This window comes from Peromyscus leucopus, chromosome 20, assembly GCF_004664715.2.
Source record: "Peromyscus leucopus breed LL Stock chromosome 20, UCI_PerLeu_2.1, whole genome shotgun sequence".
NCBI classification, from domain to species: domain Eukaryota; kingdom Metazoa; phylum Chordata; class Mammalia; order Rodentia; family Cricetidae; genus Peromyscus; species Peromyscus leucopus.
Window position 1 is genome coordinate 37,185,032 of NC_051080.1, and position 26,683 is coordinate 37,211,714.

Here is a 26,683-nt window from a genome sequence, read left to right on the forward strand (position 1 = left end):
GACCTCTGGCTTCACACTCATCTCTGGCCTCAGTTTTGTTGACAGTGAAAGTGAGGTGTTATGTCACAGTGTCAGGAAAACGAGCATTTGATTGGTATTTGGCAGGATCTTGATGCCTTTAATTTGCATATATATAAGTGAATCAATAAAAGGGGATCTTATTATGTAGCCTGGAACTGGCTTTGTGGACCAAGGCTGGTCTCGAGCTTACAGAGATCCGCCTGCCTCTGCTGGAATTACAGGCGTGCAACACCATTACTGGTGATCTTTGAGTCAGTCTTGAAGGGCAGGAAGAAGAGGGGCCGGAATGCGAAGCTTGGTGCGAACTTGAGTCTCTGAGGGACCTTTGAAGACCGGTGAGGCTGAGTTCCACCGCTAAGCTGGTCACTGGGTAGTGGAGCAAGCACCCCAAGGGGAAGCCCAGTGAGAATCTGAAGTGTGACAGGACCAATGGCACCTGGGCCGCTCATTCATAGGGTCTCCCGTTTTTTTTTACGCATGACGCAGTCCGGTGCCAAAGGGGTCAGGACCCTCTCCAGGGGCGCGACCCTAAATTGTCGGGAGGTGGCAGCACTCCCGGGGGCTCCCGCCCCTCCGGAGGGGGCTCACTCGCCGCCGCCGTCACTCAGTCTGTCGCCCGCACGCCTCCCCCTCCAGCCTCCCAAGCCTGCAGCTTTCCCCGAAGACATTTGGTGTCAGTATAAGGACGGCTTTTCCTCGCACGCGGCGCGGCTCGGTCTCGCCGCCGCCGCACGTCCCCGCACCGCCCGGCGCTCCGGCTCCTCCGCAGCCCCCGCCGAGCGCAGCCCCCTTGCGCCTCGAGTACGGGCCGGGGGCGCGAGCGGCGCCGGAGCCGGGGACCCAGGCGGCCCGACCCCGCGCCCCGCCGCGCCCGCCGCCCCGCACCTGCCCCGCCGCGGCCCGCGCCCCCGCCCCCGGCCCGGAGCGCCGCGCGCCCGCCTCCCGCCGCGCGCTCCAACTCCGCGCGGCTAGCCGCTCGTCCGCGCCGCCCGCCCGCCCGGAGCCGCGGCGACCCGCCCGCCATGGCCCGCGCCCCCGGGCCCGCCACCCTGCGCGCGCCGCCCCCCTCGCCCCGGGGGCGCAGCTGATCCCGGAATCCAGAGGCGTGGAGCCGGCGGGGCGCGGGGTCCCTCTCCACGCCGGCTTCGGGGACACGCGTCACCCCCACATCTCTGCCCGGGACGACCCAGCTGCCCGGCCACGTCCATGCCAAGGTAGGTGAGGCAGTGGATGGAGGCGGAAGGGAAGAAAAGGCTGAGCCCCCTGGTCGTTTTCTTGGCGCGTCGGGCTTTTTCTTTATAGAGGCGTTTATTTATTTATTATTTCTGGGGAACTGATCCTCCCCCCCCCATCTGCCCGCGCGTACCCATCAGGTGGGCGCCACATCTTGTGCTTGGGGGTGGGGACCCTGCATTGGGAGGAAGGACAGGGAACTTTGACCGGGCCCCTCTCCAAGGCCACGAAAGTTCTCTTGGTGCCAATACTGAAGCCCAAAGCCGGCTGAACCAGCGCTGCAGAAATTTATTCAACAAGTCAGGCTGCTGGCGGGGGCCGGGGCTGTCTGTCTGTCCATCCTGCTGTCCCTCTGCTGCTGCGGCTCTGCGACCAGCTGGATCAGAGCTGGTGCCAGTGTCCGGCAGGGCTGAGCTAGGAGCATTGGCTAGGGAGGGAGAACCGCGGCAGGACTGAGTGCGAGAACCCCAGGCAGGGTTTAACTTTCCTCCAGGCCGGGTGGCGCAGGGCCCCTCCTTGGCCAGTACCCCGGGTGCCCACCCAGGTCGCGCTGCATGAAGCCAGGTCGGGTTGGAGCGGGCACTCCAGGGGCCAAGAGGAGTCCTCAGCTGCCAGAGAAATGGTTATATAATGAGCATTTGTGTTGATTGAGGTTTAATTGTCTGTTGAGTGGTGTGTGTGGGGTGAAAGGGGCAAGAGGGCTTGGCAGGGGGGTGGGTAGGTCTCTTTTGGGGGAGGTCATGATGCCCGGGGGAGGGGGGCTCAGGATAGGCCCAGCTGAGACAGCCACCAGCTCCTGTGCTGTGTCCTTTCTCGTCAGGATCGTAGGCTGTGGATGAGATCGGGGTCCGAGGAGAGACCCCTGAGATTTGTTCTGGCCTTTGGAATCTGTTTTGGGCTGTATGCGTGTGTGTGTGTGTGTGTGTGTGTGTGTGTGTGTGTGTGTATGAGATACAGAAAGAGGGAGGGAGAGAGGGAGGGAGAGAGAGAGCGAGCAAGCACCGAGCTTGAGCTCAAGCCTGTCTGTGTCTGCGTGCTGACAGGGTCTGAATCGCATGTGAACAGTGTCCTAGGCTGGAGGGCTCCGGCTGGCCTGAGCAGTCTGTCAGTCCTTTGCCTCGCTGCCTGAGGGGTTTGTCCCTGCAGACTCTGCCACTGCCTGGAGGAGCTGATGCCACACAGAAAAGGGTCCAGGGTCCAGGGTGGAGGGGAGGGGGTTTGATGCGGGAGCTCAGGCCTGTCTTCTCCCTGTCCTTACTCACGAAGCGGGAATCGCCGCTTGATTTAACATCCCCACTCAGCTCCAAGGACTCATTCAAAACTCTTGTCCACCCCTCAGGACAAACTTTCTGTTTGAGCTCTAAGTCCTTGGGCTAGGCAACGGTGATCCCAGGCAAGGGGTGTTGGCAGGTGAGAGAGAGTTCAGGATGGGATAGGGAGATACCGAGCTGGAAACCAAGCTTGGGGCAGCAGTCTAGGGGTGAATGCAGAGACAGGAAGAGAATATCCTGGGGACACTGTGCTGGCCTGGCACTGAACTGGAGAACCTTCCATACCCTCGAAGGCCTGGGCCTCATCGTACTTTGTCCTGCAGGATCCATTCTGACTGTTCAGAGCTGTGCCAGCCAGCGGGAGGCTCTTCAAGCAGCCAGATCAGCTCGGGGGAGGGGCTGGAAGCCTGTCTGGAGACCTCTTTCCCTTGACAAAGTTCTTTAACCTCCTTACCTGAGTTTCTATCTAGCCTCCTTGCCTGTCTCCTCCACTTCGGTCTCTTTATATCAGTAGCTCCTGCTAGGCTGGGCCAGAGAGGGTATCTTCTAAGCCCGCCAGAGGGCGCCAGGAAGTCTTCATCCCCGCTGGTTGACTCCCCTTGACCTTGGGCAGGTGGGTGGGGTTTTGCTGTTGGAACCTCCGGCTCACTCATCCACTGTAGCTGGTTCTAGACCTGGCCCTGGAGGGCCTGCCTATCACCCACTGAGACTGGGGCGCGGTTACCGCAAGTACCATCCTGAAGCCAGAGCCTGAAGCTTCTGAACTCAGAGACCTGCTCTGAGCACACAACCTGGCCACCTCTGCCTCCCTGTCCCCAGTCCCTTCATCATAACCCCCATTACCTGCCCAATTCCAGTGTTCACCCCACACCCCAAGTGCAGCCCCCAGGGCAGACTCTGGGCCCTACCCTTCCCCCACCCGCAGAGATCCGCTCCCACCCCCAGCAGCTCGGAGCTCGTTCTCAAGGCTGGTGTGGTTTCCTGATCTGTGCGGTCTCCCACCCTTGCCTCGCTCTCTGACTCTCCAGCGCTGCTGCGTCTGGGGTGCTTCAAAACTGTCTGCCAAGAGTGAACGCTGGGTTGGGGGTGGAGGGCCAGAGGAGGGGAAATCAAGGCCCACTTCCCACCCTTGGTACCTCTGTCTCTTCTCCCTCCTCCTCCCTCTCTCTTTTCCCCCACTTCATCTCTTCCCTCCCGCTCTCCTTTCTGGAGAATATTTTCTTCCCACGTGTTCCCAGAGTGTGCCTTGCATAGTACCCTCCGTTCACCCCCCCGATGTCCTCCAGAGTGTTAGGCCCGGGCTGGGGCCGTTGACTACACAGATGTGTGGGTGCATGCTCCTGTGCGAACATCTGTAGATCCCTGGTCTGCAGGCCTGTGGGTCCTGAAATCTGAAAGACGCAGGACTAGTCTTCCCAGTCCTAAGCTGCCAGCTGGAAACAAGAAGACAATAAACCCGGATTTCTGAGTTATTAAGCACCTACTGAGTGCCGGGCCTGATTCTGGTCTCTAGGACCCAGAGGTGAGAGCAGAGAACAGGCTGAATGGGGGCTTCTAGGGGCTTCCATGCCTTGAGGGAGGGTCTGGCTTCCTTGCTGAGGGCACCGTGGAGACATAGCTGTAAGTCTCCATACCCTCTTGTGCTCTGGGAGTGAGACCCAGGCTGTGCATGACTCATGGGGGTGCTGGACACATGGTCATTGGACGCCCTAAGCAGGTGCTGGCAACTTGGGGCTCTTGAACAGGAGAGAGGGAGGAGAAGTGTGTACGGGAGAGTAGAGGGCCCTGGAGCCAGTGTCTCTTTGGGGTTGGAATCAGAAGAGACCTTGGTCTCCAGGGTCCTCCCTGGGCCAGCTGTCCCCCTTCTGCTGGCCTTGGCTAGTGATGCATCCTGAGACGGACATTTGGGCTCTTGTTCCACCCCCCTGCTGTGCCGCCTGACCTACTGAGCACCAAGCGCTGGGCTGAGGCCCGAGTGCCCCCACCCAGGCTTTTATCCCAGCCGTGAAAGGAATAAGCGAGCCTGTGATTGGGGACTCCGAGGGGCAGGCCACTCAGCATGGCGAGCTCAGCTTGTTGTAATTGGGATAATGCTTCTACCTTAAAGGATTTTTTTTTGCTAGACTTAGAAGTGTCTCTGCAGTACCTAGCATGGGGCCTCGGAGGGGGAAGCTGTTTTCCTTTCGTTAAGGTACTTTCCCAATCTCTCTCCATTTGTTATCTGCTTTGAGAGGGAGAGAGGCACCATCCTCCGTGTTTTTCACAGGTGGAGATGAAAAGGGAGAGAGGGAAGGGGTGCTGGGCACAGCCCGGGCTTTGGGACTCCCGGTCCAGCGATCCTTTTCGTGGGACCCACCTCACTCCCATCAGGGACCGCCCGCACCCCAAGTTGTTAGCTGGAGTAAGACCCAAAGCTCTAATTACTGCAAAGTGAGGAAAGCAATCAGCAGAGACACCTGCTGGGAGATGTGCAAATGGTGGCGATTCAGGTCCAGCCTCACTTGCTCCTATTCATCATAAGGCCAAGGACCACCGGAAACAAACACAATGTCTGGGGCCAGGTGGACAGGTGCGTTAACGGGGCAGGGGCACCTGGCCCACATTTTAACTCCTAACTCACAGATAGGCCTCCCAGTTCTTCCCCTAAGCAGTCTTTGACCTTGGGAAAGACCCATTTTTTTTTTCTCTCCATGCCTCAGTTTCCTCTTTTCAGGAGAGAGCACCTATGCTTGCTGCTCTGGGTTGTGACTAGGTGCCTGGCATGCTGTAAGTGATCACAAACGATGCTGGCTGTGACACTTGTCAGTTGTCCCAGGAGGAGTTGCCAGTTCTCGGAGTGTGCCGCAAAGCCCGGAAGGTTAGCTGTTGATTTTAGTTGGGGAGCCAAGAGGAGTTTAGGATGTGGGCAGGCTTAGCTGGCCGGACCAGAGCAAGTTCCGTGTGAGTTCATTCACCTGGGGGCCAGAGGTAAGCCTTTCCCATCTGAGCAACTGCACAGCAACTCAGACGACCTGAGGGGGTCAGTGGACCCCCCTGAGACATAGGGGCTGGCGTCTGTGTTGTGTTTGGGCTCTCGAGCAGCAGTCTGCACGAGAGAGGCCTCACCTGCAGCCTCAGTGTGAATCTCGCCCTGTCCCCGCAGAGGACATCGGGTAAGCTCAAGTTAGACCAAGAGGGGTTCTGGGAGTCTGGCGATCTGGAAATTGTCATCTGAGGAATGGTTGAGGGAGCTGGTGACAAGAAGGCCTGGGGCAGATGAGGCTCAGGGGTGGGCGGGCTGTCATCGTGCATCTGCAGGGCTGTCATGCGGAAGAGGGAGCAGACAGGGATCTAGGGGCTCGGAGACGGTGCCTGCAAGACTCTGGGAGGCAGATTTCTCGGTGCCCCCCAAATTCAGGCTTTGCCCTGGTTTGTATGTGTGAGGGCTGTGTATCTGTGTGAGGGCCTAAGCATGCATGTATGTGTCTGTGCTCTCTCTCTCTCTCTCTCTCTCTCTCTCTCTCTCTCTCTCTCTCTCTCTCTCTCTCTCTCTCCTTTCCTTCCTTCCTTCTTTTTGGGTTGGTTTTTCAAGACAAGGTTTCTCTGTATATCCCTGGCTGTCCTGGAACTCGCTCTATATAGATCAGGCTAGCCTTGAACTCAGAGATCTGCCTGCTTCCACCTCCTGAATGCTGGGATTAAAAGGCGTGCACCACATCACCTGGTGTGTCTGTGATTCCTGTGTGTGTATGTGAGTGTGTGTCTGGGAGTATGGTGTGTGTGTATCTGGGTATGATTATATGCATATGTTGTGTGTGTCTGTGGGTGTTGCATGTCTGTGGTATACATAATGAATATCTGTGCTATGTATGTGTGTGATTGTGTGTATGTATCTGCATTTTATGGGGTATTTGCATGCATTCATGTATGACATATTATCCATGTCTGTGGTTGTATGTGAAGATATGTTGTGTGTATGGAGTATTGTGTATTTGTTCTGTGTGTGACTGTATGTTATACTTGTGAATGCCTGTTGCCAGTGGGTATTGTGTGTCCACACAGGATGTGTGTCTGAGTGTAACAGTGAGCATGAGACTGTGGGTGTGTATGTATGTTTGGTGATGTTTGTGTGTGTGATAGTGGGTTGGGCCATTTTAAGGGTTCTGTTTGTTTCCAGAGTCCCCTCTCTGTGAAGATCTGGAGACCATGAAAACCTATGAACCAGGCACTGTTTTCAGGACTCCAGACTCCCAGAACTGTAGAAATCTGTGGCTGAGGCCACTGGGAGCATGGCAGAACAGCCCGAGGTCTCACTGTGCACAAGCCCTGTGCCTGGTGGGTTACCCCAGCTCACCCCGGCAGCAGCTCTGCCTCAGAGCAAACCCCGCCACATTTCATAGTCAGCACCTCCAAGCTCTCATGTGCCAAGGCGGGCTGGTGTCAGAGCTGAGACTTGAACACAGGCTGCAATTCTGAGCGCCATGCCCCGAAACACCACACTGAAGGTTTTCATTCACCAAAGAACTGCTTGCCTCTGGTTCTATTGAGAGCAAGACATCCTGATTTTGAGATTCCTGGACTCTCATATTCTCTGAATGATTTTATTGTCTGCTTTGTGGTTGTTGACTAAAGAATAAACAGGTTACCCGACCTTGTGAGAACACACACACACACACACACACACACACACACACACACACACACACTAGGGCTGTGAGCTACGGAGACACAAGGACTCCAAGAACTCTTGGTGCTGACTGGGATACTCTGGAAGGTAGATTTCCTACTGCTTTGGGAGACTGAGGGTCTTATTTGGACCACCAGCTTTGTCTCCACTGCCTCTTGACCCAGCCTGTTTCTGGGTCACCCAAGTTGTTGCTGCAATAGTTGGGTTTTTGGACTTGGGAATGGGCAGACTTGATCTGAGATTCATCTTTTCCACCCACTACCCTGTGTCAGCTGGGTGACACTGGACACTGCTGAACTCCTCTGGGTCCTGATCTCTTCCTCCCAAAAGGAAGATATTCATGCAGTTGTGAGATTGATAGGGCTTTTGGTCATTGCCTAATGGTGATGGTGGTGACAGCGGTGATGGTGGTGATGTTGATAATGGTGATGGTGCTGATGGTAGTGATGGTGGTGATGGAGATGATGATGATGGTGGTGGTGGTAACGGTGCTGATGTTGATGGTGATGCTGCTGATGTGGTAATGGTGATGATGGTGATGGTGGTGATGGTGAGACAGTGATGAAGGTGATGGTGATGGTGGTGAAGGTGGTGATGATGATGGTAATGATGGTATTGGTGGTGACTGTGATAACAATGTTGATGGTGATGGTAACAGTCATAGCAAAGGGAGCACAGGGTTAGCAGCCCTTATGCGTGGTACACATGGTCACATGCATGCTCAGACTTTTTTTTTTCCCTCCCGTGGCTTTCCATCCACAGCGCATCACTTCTCCATAGGGGCCTGCTGGAAGATGCAGGAGAAAGGCTGAGCTTTGTGGAGAGAATTGAGACTCCAAGGGGCCAGGGGGATCAGGAATTGGGGAGGCTCCAGACACAGTGGGCCTCTGCTATGCTCTCCTCATGGTTACCCACCACTACCGGGAAGGATCATGGAGGAAAGAGTGTCAGGGTCAGACCCCAGAGGGAGGAGTTTTGCGGATGTGGAGGAACCCTGACTCTGAGGCCTGATGGACCTGACTCTGAACCCACTGCTGTCTCCAGTTAGAGTGTGTCTTTTTGTCTTGGTGAGTCAAGACAGGGTGGCGCTCAGGAGCTCAGCTGCCAGTTCCTCAAGGGCTCCTAGTCATGGCACAGGCAACCGGCCGGCCGGGGAAAGGAGTCAGGCCACAGGCAGGAAGGAGGGGATTTTGAGCTAGATGTGGGAGCTTTAGGACCGGAGAGTGGAGGCTGGGCAGTCACCGGGGAGCAGGTGCTGGGTGGGGGCTGGGGACCAAGTCCGAGAATGGAGGGTAGATGAACCCTGGAGATCAAGTCAAAAAGTGGAGGCTGGGGGGTGAATGAGTGCTAAAATCAAGTCAAAAGGTGGAGGCTGGGCAGAGGCAGGGAAGCGGGCCAGAGGCCGGAGGCTGGGTGGGTGATGGGGATCAAGTTGAGGATGGAGGCTAGGTGAGTACGGGAAGCAGGCCAGAGGTTGGAGGCTGGCCTGTCACAGGGGTGGTGGCCGTAGTGGTAATGATCTCTAGGAGAGGTGTGAGGACAGAGGATGGTAACTTAATGAGTCTAAACAGGGGCCAGAGAAACTCCTACCAGGTGGTGGGAGGTGGAGTGGAGAGAGGGGACGGTGTAGCTAGTTATGTGTGGCCTCTAAGGCCAGCATCTCTCCCCTCTGTGTGGCTACATGGAGGGTTTCCGTGATGGGGAGAGGCTGCCACTGGGGACGCAAGACCCAGAGCCTTGACTCATGTCCCCATCCCATTTTTCCAGCTCTCTTTGCTCTCTATGTCCACTTCTGACTCTGAAGAACTTCTACCCCCAGAGGGCATACCATTAGACATGTGGCGCCGGGCACACCAGTCCCTGCCTGAAACCCTCCAGTGACTTAGGTTGCACTTGGAGTCGTCCTACAGGGCCTCTCCAGCTTCTCTCCCTTCCCTGCTCCATTAGCCACACTGGCCTCATTCCTTTCCTCCGTCCCTTAAATGCATCCAGCCCCTTCCAGCCTCCTAGTCTCTGCACAGGCCGTTCCTTCTGCCTGGAGTGCCCTTTCCCCAGAGCGTTGCTGGCGATGCCTTTTGAGTCTTTCCGTTTTGCTCTTAAAATGGCTCTCCCCTTTAGAGAAGAGAAGGGGATTTGTTATGATTCCCACCATACCCCCTTGTTTATTTACTTTTCAATACTTTTGATTTATGTATTCGACAAATGTTTATTGAGCCTCTAGTATGTTCCAGGCACTCACTGTTCCAGGGGCTGGAGTTACAGCAGTAAACGTAATGGGCAACAATCTGTGCTCCCGGTTACAGCCCTGTGGAAGGCTAGGAAGACAGAGTCCAAATCACAGAGACACAAAAACAAAAATTGTGCACTACATGGGGGGGGGGGTGGCCGGGGTAGTGAAAAGCCAGGAAGAGAACTGAAGTGTGCATCCTTTTGTGTGGGCTGAATGAGGGCCGATGCAAATTCACCAGCATAGCCGTGGAGCCCATGCACACAGTAGGTGCTCCTCGGGACAATAGCAGGGCAAGGCAAGGGAGTATGCTCCAGTAAGAGGGTGTAGTGTGAGCTGAGGCCTGGGAGAGGCAGTGCCGCCCTCAGGACCCAGGAGGTCCCATTTGACTAGGGTGATGGTTGGGGAGGGAGTGGTGGGTTCCAAAGCTGCTCCAGTGATGGGAAGGCCTGGAGCCACCCCAGGGAGGGTGCTGTTCTACCTGGGTGGTTGATGCGTGGCCAGCCAAGGCGCTTATGTAAGGCTTGTGCTGTTTTTCTGGAATTGGGAGCAAAACTCGGAGCTCAGGAGAAAACACTGCGGCCCTGACCAGCCGGGCGAAGCGGCAGGAAGTACCAGCTCCTGTCCCTCGTCGCTCTTGGGAGCAGAGAAGTGTCTGGATCCATCAGCTTGGGGTGGCTCAGTCAATAGCCTTGCAGCCGCCAGCCGCAGCTAGGACTGCAGGTCTTCAGATCCCCCTTTGCTGCCTAGTTTGGATAAGCCTTCAGGGATGTGAGGCCCCTAGGGTGAGGTTCTAGGGGCCTGGGCTCTGGGAGTGCCTGCCCTTCCTAGCCTGCCAGGGGGCCAGTCAGGCCGGTGCCAGTTACCACTTGTCCTAAATGGATCTGGAGGGCTGGAACTGGAATTCTGACTTCTCGTCTACCCCTGATTCTATACAAGCTACCCCCTTTCCTGGGCCTCAGTTTCCCTATGATTAGCCCCACCCACCCACCTCGTAAGGTGGCTGAATGCATCTGAATAAGATTAGTATGTAGAGCTGCCCCTGAGTGGGGTCAGAGCCAGTGTGTAAGATTGGCAGGCCAAGGACGCTTCAAATCAAGGTCCTCGGTAAAGCAATAAGGATTTCAGAGAGGCAAGACAGACCCGGAAGCCATGTGGCTGAGGCCCAGCTCTGCTCTTACCTAGCTGTGTGTCTGCTCTGGGCTTCAGTTTCTCTACCTGGAAAGCAGAGAGATTAGTCTTGTAGATCCCTGGGTTCTCATCCGTGTGTGTGTGTGTGTGTGTGTGTGTGTGTGTGTGTGTGTGTGTGTGTGTGTGTGTTTTCTAAGATCTCACTGCTCACTGGAGATCTCCAATGTCACTTCCTCAGGGAAGCTGCTGCTATTCCCTCCTTGCTCTTCAGTGTCTGATTCCACAGCGCCCAATTTCTCCTTTGTAACACATTGCTCTGGCAGCTGAGCCTATGTTCAAAGTAACACCCTCATTTCTCTAAAATTTTACTTCACTTTTGGTGATTTGATAAATAGATAACTCGTCTTTTATATATTATTTTGGAAAGATTAATTCTATTATTTTAAAATGTGTGTGTGTGTGTGTGTGTGTGTGTGTTTGTGTGTCTACGTGTGGGTCTGTGCATGTGAGTGCAGGTGCTCAAGGAGTCCAGAAGAGGGCATCAGACCCCTTGAAGATATAATTACAGACAGTTGTGAACGGCCTAACATGGGTGCTGGGAACTGAATTAGGGTCCTTGCAAGAGCAGCATGCATTTTTAACTGCTCAGCCATCTCTCCTTCCCCTTTTAAATGTATTTATTTATTTATTTTTTTGGACACAGGTCCTCTAGCCTAAGTTGGCCTCAAACAACTTGTGTAGTCGAGGATGCCCTTACACTTCTGATTCTTCTGCCTCTACCTCTTCTGTGTTAGGATTGTAGGTGTGCCACTGTGCCTGGTCTATGTGATGCTAGAGATCGAACCTAGGACCTTGTGTGTGCTAGGCAAGCACCCTACGAATTGAGTTACATCCTTAGCCCTAGACTTTCATTTAGTTAGTTTGCTTGTCTATCTATCTATCTATCTATCTATCTATCTATCTATCTATCTATCTATCTATGTATCTATCTATCTATCTATCTATCTATCTATCTATCTATCTATCTACCATCTGTCTGTCTGTCTGTCTGTCTATCTGTTTATTTAGACAGTACTAGGAATCCCCTCTACCACTGAGTCACAACCCCCAACCAGAACTCTAGCTCAGCACCATAAAAGTAAAAGAAAAAGACATCATTTACATTCTGAGGTTTTATTTGTTTGTTTGTTTTTTTATAGCTGTCGTTTGCCGAAGCCCACGCTGGCTAGGCTTGCCTATTGACCCTCTGGCTGAGTGATCCTGACTTAGGTGCTCTGGCTGTCTCTCTCCTATAATCCACGTGGCCATAGCGGAGGCGAGGGGTGGCTTTCAGCTAGACTGTCTGGGCTGTGTCACCCGGCTAGGCTGGGGGAGCGGGTGCCCTGGGTGCCAAACCAACTCCCCTTTGTGTCCTTCTCTGCTCCCTAGGGCTCACTGCTCCACGCTGACATGGCTGACAGCACCTTGCCACCCTTATCTGCAGCAGCCCCGGCCCCCGAGCCGGGAATCACTGAGCAGCCAGGGCCCCGGAGTCCACCTCCGTCCCCTCCAGGCCTGGAGGAGCCACTGGACGGAACCAACCCTGAAGTCCCACACCCAGACCTGGCGCCTGTTGCCTTCTTCTGCCTGCGCCAGACCACGAGCCCCCGGAACTGGTGCATCAAGATGGTATGTAACCCATATCCTTTGGAGGCCGGTGTGTCTGTGCCCAGCCCTGGGGCCAGCGTGGGGAGGAAGGATGGGTAGAGCTGCCTCCTGGCCGCTGAGCTGCCAACATGGTTCTCTGGCCAGCTGAACTAAGGGCTTCAGTGAGCCTCCTGGGCCTTGGTGAGTGGACACATAGCCATCCGGGGAGATGCCAAGGGTGGAGGCTGGACCTGGGGTCTTGTTGGAGTCTTCTGGAAGCTGCTGATGGCTGTTTTCTGCTAAGGAACCAACCAGTCCCTTGAGCAATAATCTGCTTGGGGCACTGAACTCATGAGCCCCTTATTGCTTCTGTGATGCCCACCTCCCATCATGGGGGGATAAAGTTTCCAGTTCATAAGCTTTGGGACACATATTCAAGATCCGTCACAGGTTCCTATTACCCCCAGGTTTCGGAGCCGTGTCCTAACCTAGCCCACCAGACCCTCGGTACCCTGACCTAGCCTTCTTCTCCACACTCTGCTCCATGCTGGGTTCGTCCATGACCCGGGCTTCCCACATACCATTCCCTCTGTCTAAAATGCCTTTTCCTTCCCTCTTCACCTGGCCAGATCCTTTGCCACATCCTTCAAATCACATCCTCAGTGTCGCCTCCTCAGCAGCCCTCTGTGATTCCCTGGGGCTCCTCATGTGGCCTCACATCAAGTTGTGGATTTTTTTTTTTTTTGTGTGTGTGGCAATCTCTCATAGCCAAGATTAGCTGTGTAGCTAAGGAGGACCTTGAACTTCTTATCCTTCTACTGCCAGCACTCAGGAGACAGAGGCAGGCAGATGTCTGTGAGTTCAAGGCCAGCCTGGTCTGCAGAGCGAGACCTGTGAGCAGTGTTCAGGCCAAAGAAGAGGTGATTGCAGGAGGTTGGAGCTTTTCCCCTTCCCTCCTTCCTTCCCTCTCTCCTTTCCTTCTTTCTTTCTTCCCTCCCTCCCTTCCTTCCTTTTTGAGACAGGGTTTCTCTGTGTAACAGCCCTGGCTGTCCTGGAACTCACTCTGTAGACCAGGCTGTTCTGGAACTCACAGAGATCCTCCTGCCTCTGCCTACCGAGTGCTGGGATTAAAGGTGTGCTCCACCACCGCCCAGCTCTGTTAGGCTTTTCAAGGAAGGTGAACCTTTGGTGTGGCTGAGGTTTGAGCTTTCAGGAAGAGAAGGCTAGAGGACCAGGGAGACAGCAGGTCAAGGTCAGAGGCCTATCTTGGCAGCTGACAGGAGAACATTTTGGGTGCTGTATGACACTGAGTAGGTCACTGGACCTCTTTGAATTTTTCTTGGTAGGCTGGTCACTATGGCTCTGGCCTGCAGAAGACCTTGCTTGGGAATGTGGCTCTAATGGGCTCTGGCAGGGCTGACTGAGCTGACATGACCCATGCTATCTGTCCCAAGTGCTATGGAGAAGTCCCTACTTGAGAGGTGACCAGTGTCCTGTCTGCTGAGTGTGTGTGACTTTGTGCTGGCCCTTTTCTCTGAGCCCCAGTGCCTCCATCTGGAGAGGAGGGGCTGGTGAGATGTCTCCTTTCGGCTTTGGGAGTCAAGGCCAGCCATGCTCACCCAGTGGGACAGTGCCTACCTAGCACTGGAACTCAGGCTGTCACTTAACTAGACTGGGCAGCTACATTGCTGACCTGTTGGTTAAATAGGGCCCCCCAGTCACTCTGCCCATTGACTTCACCCTCCCTGTCTCCTCTGCTCAGAGAGTCCAGTTTGAGCAGGACACAGTGGGGCTGGTCTGGGAGGGAGAGAAGGGGCCTTTGGTGGAGCTGGGCGAAAAGAGATTTGGTGGCTGGAGAGATGCTCAGTAGTTAGCAGCATGTGCGCTCTTCCAGAAGACCCATGGACAGCTCACAACCATTTGCAACTCCAGCTTTTCTTGGTTAGATTTTTGTCAACTTGACACAAACTGGCATTTGGGAAGAGCTGAGAAAACACCTCCATCCAGATTGCCCGGACACAAGCCTGTGGGGGCATTTTCTTTTTCTTTCTTTTTGGTTTTTTTGAGACAGATTTTCTCTATGTAGTTCTGGCTATCTTGGAACTCACTCTGTAGACCAGGCTGGCTTTGAACTCAGAGATCTACCTGCCTCTGCCTCCCAAGTGCTGGGATTAAAGGTATGCACCATTGTGCCTGATGGGCATTTTCTTGATTCTTGGTTGATGTGAGTGAGTCGAGCCCACAGTGGGTGGTGTCACCCCTGGGCTGGTGGTACTGAGCTATATAAGAAAGCAGGCTGAACAAGCCATGGGGAGCAAGACAGTAAGCAGCGCCCCTCCGTGGTCTCTGCTTCAGTTCCTGTCTCCTGGTTTCTTTGGTGACTTTCTATCTTGACTTCCCTCAGGGATGGAGTGTGACCCGAGAGCTGTAAGCCAAACACACCCTTTCTTCCCCAAGTTGCCTTTGGCCATGGTGTTTAATCGCGGTACTAGAAACCCTAACTAAGACAAGCGCTAAGGGATCTGGTGCTCCCTTCCGGACTCTGCAGGCCCCTGAAGACATACGGCACACATACACAAATAATAGGAACGAATTTAAAGAAGACAGATTTAGCCAAAGGGACACAGTTCAGCTGCACTTCTCCTTCTGCTCTGCCCTCTGCCGTCTACACATCCTCCTGCTACCCACCTGCACCCCCTCCCTCATCCTGCTACCCACCTGCACCCCACTCCCCTCCCTCCTCCCGCTACCCACCTGCACCCCACTCCCCTCCCTCCTCCTGCTACCCACCTGCACCCCACTCCCTCCTCCTGCTACCCACCTGCACCCCACTTCCCTCCCTCCTCCTGCTACCCACCTGCACCCCACTCCCCTCCCTCCTCCTGCTACCCACCTGCACCCCACTCCTCTCTCCATCCTTCTGCCTCCTCTTCCTCCTCCACCTTCAATCATCCTTCCTCCCTCTATCCTTCCTCCCTCCTCTGGCCTTCTTTCTCCATCTTTCCCCTTTCCTCCATCTCCTTTCCTTCTTAATCCAATCTCGGTTCTCCACACTCCTTTTCTATATTCCTTCCTCCACACCAATCTCTATTCTTCCATTTCCAATCCTCCACCCTCTCTTTTCTCCCTCTCCTCCTTTCATTCTCTATATTCTTCATTCTCAGCCCTCTTCCCTCCCCTCCATCTTCCACCTCTTCATCCTTTCTCCATCCCACTTTCTCTTCCTCCATCTTGTTTTTTCTTTCAATATCCCTTTTCTTTCCTCATCCTCCATCCTTCCACCTTCTATTTCCCCTTCATCCTCCATTCTCCTTTCACCTTCTCCATCTCCTCCACCTCCATCTCCTCCATCCTCCATCTCCTCCATCCTCCATCTCCTCCATCCTCCATCTCTCTTCCATCCTCCATCTCTCCTCCATCCTCCATCTCCTCCATCCTCCATCTCTCCTCCATCCTCCATCTCCTCCATCCTCCATCTCCTCCATCCTCCATCTCTCCTCCATCCTCCATCTCCTCCATCCTCCATCTCTCTTCCATCCTCCATCTCTCCTCCATCCTCCATCTCCTCCATCCTCCATCTCTCCTCCATCCTCCATCTCTCCTCCATCCTCCATCTCCTCCATCCTCCATCTCTCCTCCATCCTCCATCTCTCCTCCATCCTCCATCTCCTCCATCCTCCATCTCCTCCATCTCCTCCATCCTCCATCTCCTCCATCCTCCAACTTCCACTTCCTCCATCTTCCTTCCACTTCCTTCATTTTCTCCTCCCCTCCCTCCCTCCCTCCCTCCCTCCCTCCCTCCCTTTCTTTTCTCCTCTTCCTTGGGAAAGTCTCCTCAACCCTGAAGGTCTGGTGCTGTCAGTGACAACAGTTACTGTTTCTGTGTTTGGGGTAGGGACTCAGTTCTCAGCTGGAACTTCAGATCATAGCTGGGGTGGTGGTGCCAAAGCAGAGTGAGGTCAGGGATTCCAGGCTCAGAGTCAAGTCTAGAAGCTTCTGTGATGGAGTCTCAGAGTTTACAAGCAGGATTTAAGGCTGGGTGACAGGAAAACCGGACACTTCAATAATCCAAGCTCTGAAAAAATTCATGTTCCAGATGTGTGAACTTGGCAGCTGGGATGTTGTGTGCCTGGGGTCCAGGGACCTGGGACTTGGGGCTGTGATCACAGAGCTGAGGCTGAAGTCTCCTGGTAGACAGGTAGGTGGGAACCAGGGGACGGCTGTATCAACAGGGGGACTCTGTGGCAGGGACTTGGGGGACCTCAGAGTAGGCTTCCAGTGCTCAGAGACAGCCTGTGGTGGAGAGGGACCTTCTATCAGGCGTTGAGGATCTGCGTTCCTGGCTGGAAACGTCTCTCTGACAATCAGTGGGGGCAGTGCCAAGCAGTGTCTAGCCTAGTCCTCCTCAGTGGGAGGAGGTCAGGGTAGTGTTTCCACTGGTGCTCCTTAGTGGGCACGTAGTACTTAACTTAGTTCTCCTTGTAGGAGGGCATGGGGTGGGGTAACGTTTAACCTAGCCCTCGTCAGTGTTGGGGGAGACAGAGCAGCACTTAATCTAACGATCCCTCTTAATGGAGCCCTGCTTGGATTTTGGGCTGTTGGCATTTGAGGGTCTGGACTGTCTTGCACGTAATAGGATATTGGTCATTCCTGATCTTGGGCGCAGAATGCTGGAGCATCCCTAGGTTACTGTGACCACCAAATGCGATCCTTTGCATGTAGCAGTCTTTGCAGATGGTGGCTCAGCTCCTCACTAAAATTGAGCCTGAAAGGGGAAGGCCTGCAATGTCAGGCCAGGCAAGTAAGGGCTGCCCCCTCATTATCGGTCTCAGGCAGGGCAGGGTAATGGGAGTCAGCTCCTGACAGCCCATCCTGAGCTTATCTCCCTGGTTCCTAGGGCCCTGGCCCAGGGTTCTTTGGAACTTGGAGCTCCTGACTCAGCTTCTTGTGCAGCTCAGAGCAAGTAAGGCCTGAGTCACTGCCTGACTCACTGTGAGCCACCAGGCTGTGGGGACCCTTGTAGGCGGGGACCCCGCTCACCCAAGCATCAGCCCACTCCCTGCCTGGCCTGGGCCTGGGGCACTCACTAGCAACTGGGAGGCCTCTGGGTTTGCAATGCATAGACTGCGCCGTTTGACTCATCGCGGGGAGAGGCACGTGGCCTGTGGAAGTCACTGGCGACCTGAGTCACACAGACGGGCGCTGGCTTTTCTGCTCATCGCTGGGCAACCATGGCCAGTGTCACAACCCCTGCGAGCTCCAGTCCCCCTGTGGGAGGGAGAGGGTGGTGGTGTTCTGAAGACCAATAGCGTCGGTGAGGGGGCTGCAACAGTGGACCTTCACAAAGGAGCAAGGCTGGCGTGGTTACCACTGTGCTGAGAGCTGTGGCGTGAAATGAGCTCTCATGCATGCGTGCATGGCTCAGTAAACACTTTGCCTGCAGGAGATTCAATAAGATGCCAGGCGACAGGCCCTTAGATGGAACGTAATACCTTCAGAGGACATTGTTCCCCGGGAAAAATCTGATTCCACCTCTGTTATTAACATGAATCATTGTGAGTCTGGCTGCTCATGGTCAAGCCAATGTCAAGGGCAGACATTAACTGACCATGGCATCTGCCACCTGTCCCCCTCCCCAAGCTGTGTCTAATCTGGAAGCCCCCTTCCCACCCTCATTGGGCTTTCAAACCCCCTCTTAGTGGTAAGTGGTTGCATATGCTCACGTTCATTGCCTGTCCCGGAGACTCACTTTTTCTGTCTCTATAATGGGGCCATGGCAGAGGATTAGAGGTGGCTCCCCCTAGGCCTCTGGCATACGTCCACCTGCCATGGGCTGGTTGGAGGGCTCTACCTGTCTTCAACCATCCTAGCCATCCTTGGAGACAGGCTCCATAACCCCATTTTATAGATGAGGACAGTGAGGCCCATACAGGCTGAAATCCAGCCAGGTTACACAGCCAGCATGTGGCAGAGCTGGCCCGAACCCTCAACTTCTGTCACCCCCCACCCCCAGCTTTCTTCAGAACTCTACAGCTACCTGAACTCATTTCTCCACACTCTGCCTGGGGGCCACAAGCTCGCTCGGCAGTTTCAGGCAGTGGAGGAGGTCAGCGTTCCCTAGGCTCTGGGTGTGCATACTCAGAAACCTCCTGGCTATGGCCAGCTGGGCACACCTTTGGGTCTGCGGCCCCTCCCCTTCCTGTGTGCTCCTGGGCTGTGACAGCCAGGACTGAGCTGTGGTAGGAGAAGCGTGGTGGGAAAGCCAACAGGCTGAGAAGGCTACTCTTCTGCTTGGAATGAGGCGGGAGCCACCAGCCACTCAGTGACCTTGAACATGTCCCCTCCTTCTAGAATCCCCTCTCTCTCTCTCTCTCTCTCTCTCTCTCTCTCTCTCTCTCTCTCTCTGTTTTCAAAATGACTGGGCAGGCAGCAGTTTGGAAGGGAGGCAGGCGTTGACTTCTCTGTTGCCATCTTTGAGGAGCTCCAGCCCACTGCCTGCTGGGGCTGGTGAAGTGGCCAAGTGGCTGGTTTTGGTATTTATCCCAGCTGAGCTGGCCCATCTCTGGGTAGCAATGGGACAGGCCTTGCTGTGGTCCCAGCCCTGGAGGTTTATACTGGTCACGAGAGACTCAGAGTGTCTATCCATGGAGTAAATGGAAATGATGAGCCCAAGGCTGTCCACTGCATGCTGGTTGTCTCATAGGCCACAGTGCTGGTCATTTTGTGGCTCTAGGAGTGAGGACCGTGAGACCCACCAGACAAAGGTGCTTGGGGACCCTGCTGACAAGTGAAGGATCCCAGAGTATGGTTCAGGCGTCTAGAGAGGGGTGGGGATGTTGCAGCCTTTGGGGCTAGTGTTGGGTACAAATGGCCCAGTGACACCAGGGTGTCAACATCTTCGTGTCTGAGTGAATGAAGACCTGAGCCTGGCTCGATGCCGAGTGGCCTTGGGTGAGGCCCTTCCCTTGCTGAGCTTCTCCTAGTGTGTCTGTGTGACGGGGCCGTGGGGACATCGGGATGGAGTGAGAGTCCCAGGGCCAGCACTGGGCAAGCTGCTCCGTACCGTGTATCACCATACATGCCATGACATGGCTGGTAGAGCCAGCCGGGCCTGCGACAGCTGGGGAGCTGGGCACTGGTCTACGGTGACGGGCTCAGGAGCCCAGGGGATGCAAGTGGGAAGTGTGTTACTCCAGGTTAAGAGAGGGCATAGAGTGTACATGTGTGTGTGCATGCTTGTGTGTGTGCATATATGTGCATGTGTGCTCATGAGTATGTGTATACATACAGTGTATGCTGGGACGCTGTAAAGGTAGGGAGGGAAAGTACTAGCCTTAGTACTGTAAAAGACCCTGTCCCCATCACTGCTGCCCCTACCTCGGTCAGCTAGTCTGTCTCTGGATTGGATTCCTCTCAGTTCTGCTGTATCAGACAGGACCCTAGGCTGCCCCATAAAACCTTCTTGGACCTCTCAGGGTGTATGTGGGGATGTCCCCTCCTCATTATACCTGAACCTTTCTACCCATGGTGTAGAGGGTCTGGGACTGGGCTTTTGTTGATCTTTACTCCTCACGCTCCATGTAACAACTGGCCATGTCCCCCATCCCTTCCCCTAGAGCAGAGACGGGGGCTCAACTGTATTGTTTCCGACAGCATCTTGCCTGGATATGCTATCTCCTCCCAAACTCTCCTTTCTCGTGTAGGCCTGGGGTCCTGATCATGGAGCTAGCTGTCCTTCACAGATGCCTGGAGGAGGATGCTGTCTCTCTCCCTCCCTCCCTCCCTCCCTCCCTCCCTCCCTCCCTCCCTCCCTTCCTCCCTCCCTCCCTCCTCCCTCCCTCCCTCCCTCCCTCTGTCTTCCCGGCTCAGCTGTGGGGTCTCCTGGTCTCCACAATGGACTCAGCATAGTGTAATGGCCTGAACTTGAGGTGTCTGTGATTTGCTTGGATTGACTGCCTATATTCTGCTCTATATTCTGCCCTAAAGCCCAGACACCCCCCTCTCCCTCCATGCTTCTCCACGTGGTCCCTGTTCCCTGCTGTCTCTGCTAATCTCTCCCCCTTCTTCATGAACCCCCCCCCCCGCCAGCCCCATACAGCCCAGCTTCCCCAGACCCCAGAGAGCAGGGTCTGTGTCTGCTGTCCAGCTAAGCCTGGGGTTAATGTTGGGTCAGCATTCGGTCTCCATGTTCGTGTCCCTGCTGCCCTTTGGCTTTGGTACCTCGTGTGTGTGTGTGTGTGTGTGTGTGTGTGTGTGTGTGTGTTTGTGTGTGTGTGTGTGTGTGCAGCGTGCTAACTCTATGCCCTTTAGCTGGGGCGTGGGGTGAGATGGAGGCCTCGGAGGGAGTGTGTTCACCCAAGGTTACCTGTTGAATAAGGTGGAACCTCTTACATATAATTATCTATTATCTGTCATAAGCAGGCTGCTTAGTTAGAGCCCAGCACTGTGGACCGCTGCCTGGCTCAGCTCCATCCTGGTGGGAGGGGCTCCCTAAAGGGAGCTGTCCCCTCCTCCTCCTCCAGCCCTGGCCTAATGGGACAGTCCAGACGGTGGCAGGCACTGCCGGGAGAAGCAACACATGCCCGGGAAATTGTCCGTTTCCTCCATCTGGTGTGGAGAAAAGTTGTTTTTCTCAGAAATAAAAGTCAGAGTCAAGTACCATCCCCCAAGATGCAACTGGAGGCCAGAGCAGAAACTGCGCTCCCACCGGCCACCAGGGTCCCGACGGCCTGGCCGGGCTAGGGATCTCCCGGAACTTCTGGGCAGCCTCAGGCTCTGTCTGGAGAGTTCTGTGTGATGAGAGATGCAGGGGCAGAGGCTGCCTGTGATGGAGTCCTGGGGCACTGGTAAAGCTTACCTGCAGGAAGGGATCGGGCCACCTGGGTCTTGCCGTATGAATAGGAGTTTCCAGAACGGTTGAAGGGGTGTGATCCTGGTAGAGGGAATAGTGGAGATCTGCGGGCCTGGGACAGTGAGGTGGGGACTGGAGAGCAGGGTGTGGCCTGTCTGTGCAACACTGGGGGTGTGGTGGAGCCAGGGCGGGTGACCAGCAGGGATGGGCCACGGACACACTCACTTCCTCCTCCCTTTTCTTCCTCTTTCTTTTAAGTATTAATTTATCACATACGTGTGTGTGTGTGTGTGTGTGTGTGTGTGTGTGTGTGTGTGTGTGCCATAGCATGTGTGTGGAGGGGTTCTGAGGGAGAGAGAGAGCCTGCGACCGGCCAAGGGGTTCCTGTGGCCACACTGTTCGGTAGGGTCTGTTGTTCTCCCAATGAGAGTTGGAGCTTGCTGGCCCTGAATGGAGAAGTGGCCCAGGGTCCAGTCATACCCCATGGCCACCAAGCAAGTCCAGGCACTCAAGGTGTCTACAGAGCCCCTGGTCAAATGTAAGAGGCACCCATGTCTCAACCCTTCAGCAGCAGGGTGCCGGAAGAGCTGGGAAGAGGAATTCTGGGACCGCAGTGACAAAATAATGAGATCAGCTTGTCCCGACTTGGGAGCCCGCCAGAGCCTCCCTACGTGGGAAAGAAAGAGGCCTAGGGTGAAGATGTTGTGGGGGGGGACTCAGCCCAGAGGTGAGGGGTGACAGGAGGTGACAAGGGAGACACCCATGAACATGACATGGACTGGCCGGGGACTTAAAGGTGATTGAATTCTAGTTTGCTCTTATATTCTGTCTGGGGCCTCCAAGCTGACTTTGACCTGACAATCTCCCTCAGGCTGTCAGGATCCTGTTGGGAGACAAATGGCCTGTTTGTTTCCCTCAGAGAGCAATCAATAGTCTTTTTAATCAGCCAGAATGTCTTTCTGCTAATCTCCCTGCAAACTGCTGTAGCATCATGATCTGCCAGGTGGAGCTGTGTGGTACGGGGCAGACACCTGGACCTCTCTGGGCTCTGTGTCCTTCTGGGGCAGAAGTTCCTCTGGGGATGAAGTTGCAGTGGGTGCCTAGACCTACCCTGATCACTGCCAGCTGGTGGTGGTGATGGGGCCTGACTCAGGTCTGTTCTCTGCAGGGTAAAAGCGCGGTGACCCCGGGGCTGAGTCACCCTTTTCCTGGGTGTCAGTTTTCTGATCCATACATTTGAGAGCTAGAGGTTGATGTCAGGCTGATTTTGTCCCCGTGGGACACTTGACAATGTCTAGAGGCAAACCTCCTCCTGTGACTAGGACAGTCTGTTCAGAGAACTACCTGTCCCAAAGTCACTGAGGTAGAGGGTAGGAACCTCAGTTCTGGGGGAAGGACAGGACCAGTGTGAGCTGGGTGGGGGAGCCTGAGAGCGGGTCTCATGTGGTGGGGGATGAAGCTGAGTCCTGAGCAAAGGGTTTCCTATGCCACCCAGGTCTCTTTCACTGCTGGAACTGCTATTGCCTTCAGTGTCCTGTGTCCAGCACCTTCCAGGAACCCACCTGTCCCTCTGTCCTCTGTCCACACATCTAATCATTAATTCATCATCTGTCCATTTAACCACTCACCCACCACTGATCCATTCATCTACCCACCCACCCATCTACCAACCATCTACCCACCCATCTGTCATGATTCATATACTCACCCTCTTACCTACCCATTTACCCATCCACTTATCTTCCTATCCACCCACGATCCCTCTATAATGATTTACCCACCCATTCACTCATCCACCCACCTACGCGTTCTTCCATTCACCCACCTATCTTCCATCCATTCACCTACTCATCCAACCACAGGTTCATCCATCTGTCCATCCACCCACTCATCCATTCACTTATCCATCCATCCATCCATCCATCCATCCATCCATCCATCCATCCATCCACTTACCTGTCTTCCACCTCTCCATCCACTCATTTGCTCCCCCACATCCACTCACAGACCCTCACACTGGTGCAGCATCTGTCTGCCTTCTAACCATCCCTCACCTGTCCTCCACGAGCAGGCCTCTCCCTGCCTCCTGCCCACACATGCATCAGCCCCTCCACTCATCTGTTGGATCATGTTTGGCAAATGCTAGTTGGCCACCCCATCTCCGTTTTTTTTTAATGCCTCCTGTCATCTGCTCAGTGCCAAGACGAGCCTGTGTTGGGCACTGTTAGTCTTCCCATGAAGCCTTTTCAGGGGTTTTGACATACAATGTATATTCCCCTTCTGCAAATTCAAGAACTTCTTGTGCTCAAGCTCCATATTCCATGGATGCATACCCCGTCTCCAGGCCTCGCTTGACCCACATCCCTGTACAGAACAGATGTGTGGCAAGGCTTTTGATGGAGTGCCTCTTAGCAGGCAGAGGTGAAGGGGTAGAGGTTGTATGGGCAGTGATGAGGCTTGGTTGGTGGTGAAGACAAGTGGCCTTGAATGCCACGCAAGTGTTCAGGGCTGAGAAGCAGAGGCTGGGGGTGGGGTGGGGTAGGGTAGGGCATTCACACTTTTGGTTTGGGAAGAGCTTCTGGGCTACACGAGGAGGATGCATCCTAGAAGGCAAGGCTGAGGGAGGGGATTGACTACAGAGACTCCTAAGCTGCCTGCTTCGGGATGTGGGGTGTGAGGAGCAGGTGGCGAGGTCGGTTGTGATGGTGAAATGGACATATCTCCAAGGTAGTTGTGGGGTGCAGAGGAGTGGGTGGTGAGGAGATGGTGAAATGGACAGGCCACTAGGGTAGAAATAGGGTCTGGAGGGCTGTGGACAGGTGTCTAGGGTGTAAGGAGGCTCCAGGGGGCTGTGGGTCACTTCCAAGGCTGGTGGCAAGGTGGAAAGGCACAGGGATGTATTACAGACTGAGGAGAGTGTGACACGTTCTGCTTAATGTATGGTGAATTTGGGGTTGATAGAGATCTTTGGTGCAGAATCTGGGGGGCACTTGCTTGGCTACGAGTGAGTCCAATCTTGGGACAGCCTTGGACTCTGATCATCCCATGGAAGGCCGTCAGCAGTGGAGTCAGAGAGAGGAGAGGCGGGACCCCAGGGCTGGCACCTGAGACCCAGGGTTGGAAGATAGAGTCCAGGAAGTGTGAGGACCAGACTGGGATTTGGGGTGACTCCTCTAGCCTGGGGAGTTCCTAGGACAGATGTCTTAAGATGGGGCTCATGAGCTCTTGTGGGGACAAGTTGAATTTCATGGACCTGTGACTCAAATTTAGCACTAAAACAAAAACAGCAAAGGTAAAAACCAACCCACACATCACAGTAGTAGTTCCTGCCACCTGAGGGAGGAGTCATGAGCGTTTTCTGTCACACCAGGGTCACTGCAGGGCTCCTGGATTAGCAGGCACATTCTTCATGGTGACCGGTTGTCATATAATCTCAGACCCATGTCTGGGCCTTGCTACTTATTGTGTTGGTAATAAAACACGTGTACTTACCAAACAAACATCGTTTTCTTGGTGTGGTGGCTCATGCCTGCAATCCTAGTTCTTGGGAGGCTGAGGCAGGAGGATTTCAAGTTTGAGGCCTGAGTCTGGGCACATTTAATCCCAGCACTGGATCGAATGAGGCAGCTGGCTCTCCAAAGGCTCAAAGCTAGTCAGATCTATGTAGTGAGTTCTAGGACAGCCAGGGCTGCGGAGAGAGATCCTGACCCAGAAACAAAAACAGACAACAAAACAAAACAAAAACCCTTAGAAGTCTGAGGCCAGCCTGGCCTAACGAGTAAGACCCTGTCACACATTATATATATACATATTAGTATAACAGGTTTCCCTTCTATTCCTAAGTTTTTAGAAAATTTACACTAAAAATTGTCCTGGGCTGGTGAGACGGTTTAACCTGTGAAGTTACTTGCTGCCGATCCTGGCAACCTGAGTTCAGTTCTTAGAACCCACACTGGGAGAAGGAGAGAATGGACTCCCATAGGTTGTCCTCTGACCTCCATACAGTGCCATGCCGCGCACACACGGATAAATAAATAAAATTTAAAAAAATCCGTTATTTCTGCGTTTAAGACAGAGAAGATGAAGAACCCGTGTTCTCAAAGAAGAGGGGTTGGGCCAGGCCCAGTGCTGACGGCTGGGAGTGAGGGAGAGGTGGTTGTGAACATACTCTGTGTGTGTGTGTGTGTGTGTGTGTGTGTGTGTGAACACACAGGTGAACATAAACAGGTGTGTGCTCTGGGGCAGATGTGGTAAAGGGCATGTTACTGGAAGAGAAGCAGTGACGTCACCTCCTGTCTCTACTGGGTCTCTGGCATCAGGGACCAAGTGTCCTTCATCCCGGTTTCTAAGCACCAGGCACAGAGGGAGGCCTCAGTGGAGGAGGGTTGCACGAATAATGTGCAAAGGATGTTGAATAAGGAGGAGCAGATGTGAAGAAGGAGAGGGAGAGGACATTCAGGCTGGGAAGCTGAGCAGCACCCCCCCTCCCCAGCCTCCACGGTGCCTCCAAGCAATGGGAGTCTTACCTCCCCAAAGACGCAGACGCCCTGTGTGGCTGTCCTGGGGAAGACTCTCAGATTTGTGGGATGGGATGAGGAGCACAGGGTGGCTGGGGTGAGGTGCCCAAGTCTGGTCTGTAGCTCTTGTGGGTTGTCTTAGCGGATGCGTGCACATTAGGCTGCAAAAGGTCATAGCAAGCTCTGTGGGTGCAGTTTCTTTGAGGTGGGCTTCTGAGGCCATGTCTTCCCCTGGACGGCTGGGGGCCCTGGTGCCTGCCCCGCCCTCTCTTCCCTAGTGGTCAAGTGGTATGTCTGGCGAGTCTTCTTGGCCAGAGCCTCTTTCCTGTGGGCCACCTACCCTAGGCTCTCTTCCAGGCTGGCATCCTTATCTGCTCACGGCTGCCTCCCCCACGCTGGCTGTCGGCGCCAGGCATCATAGCTTGCTGGGCATATGGGAATCAGAGACTGGACAAACCCACTGAGTTCTCATATGGTGGGGACTCTGAGAGGGGGCTGGGGGGACAGGAGGGCAGAGAGGCAAGGAGGGAGAGAAGAGGGTGGACTTGCCTCTTGTCTTAAGCTTTAAGGGACTTCAGGGCTTCTCAGCAGAGCCAACAAGGCTTGGCTGTCTGTCCTTCAGGACACTTCCTGTCACTGGGGACATGCAAGCTGAGTGCAGTCTGTCACCCGTGTGCCAGTTCACTTCCGGGAGCAGCTTTTTGCCCCAACTCAACTGCTGGGCCAAATTTGAGAGAAGTTGTTCTGTTTTCTCCCTCCCTCCCTCCCTCCCTCCCTCCCTCCCTCCCTTCCTCCCTCCCTCCCTCCCTCCCTCCCTCCCTCCCTCCCTTCCTTCCTTTTTCCCTTTCTTTCTCTCTCTTCCTTCCTTCTTTCCTTCTTTCCCCTTCTTCCCCCCCTCTCTTCCTTTTTTCTTCCTTCCTTCCTTCCTTTCTTTTTTTGAGACACAATCTCAAACTTGAAATCCTCCCGCCTTAGCTTCCTGAGTGCTGGGATGTCAGGTGTGTGCCACCCCCTCCCAGCTTCTGCTCTGCTCTTCAATGATGTAAAACCCACAGGCAGGTGGGCTCACACATCATAGGGTCCACACAGTTTCCTACAATTTGTCTTCCGTGACCACCGCTCAGTTTGAGACCATGTCCA

The 26,683-nt window shown here is 54.5% G+C and overlaps 1 protein-coding gene across 3 annotated transcripts in view; it reads left to right on the plus strand.

The window, feature by feature from the left end:
• Positions 1–1,038: 1,038 nt before the first annotated feature.
• Positions 1,039–26,683, plus strand: part of Cacna1i (calcium voltage-gated channel subunit alpha1 I) — a 115,606-nt gene continuing 89,961 nt past the window's right edge. For 2 of the 3 annotated variants that reach the window (XM_037197682.1, XM_028871186.2), the window contains exon 1: positions 11,999–12,228. In XM_037197682.1, coding sequence (XP_037053577.1) covers positions 11,999–12,228 — 230 coding nt within the window. Of the gene's footprint in view, positions 1,236–11,977; positions 12,229–26,683 lie in introns of those variants that run through there. The other variant, XM_037197681.1, reaches the window with a different exon arrangement.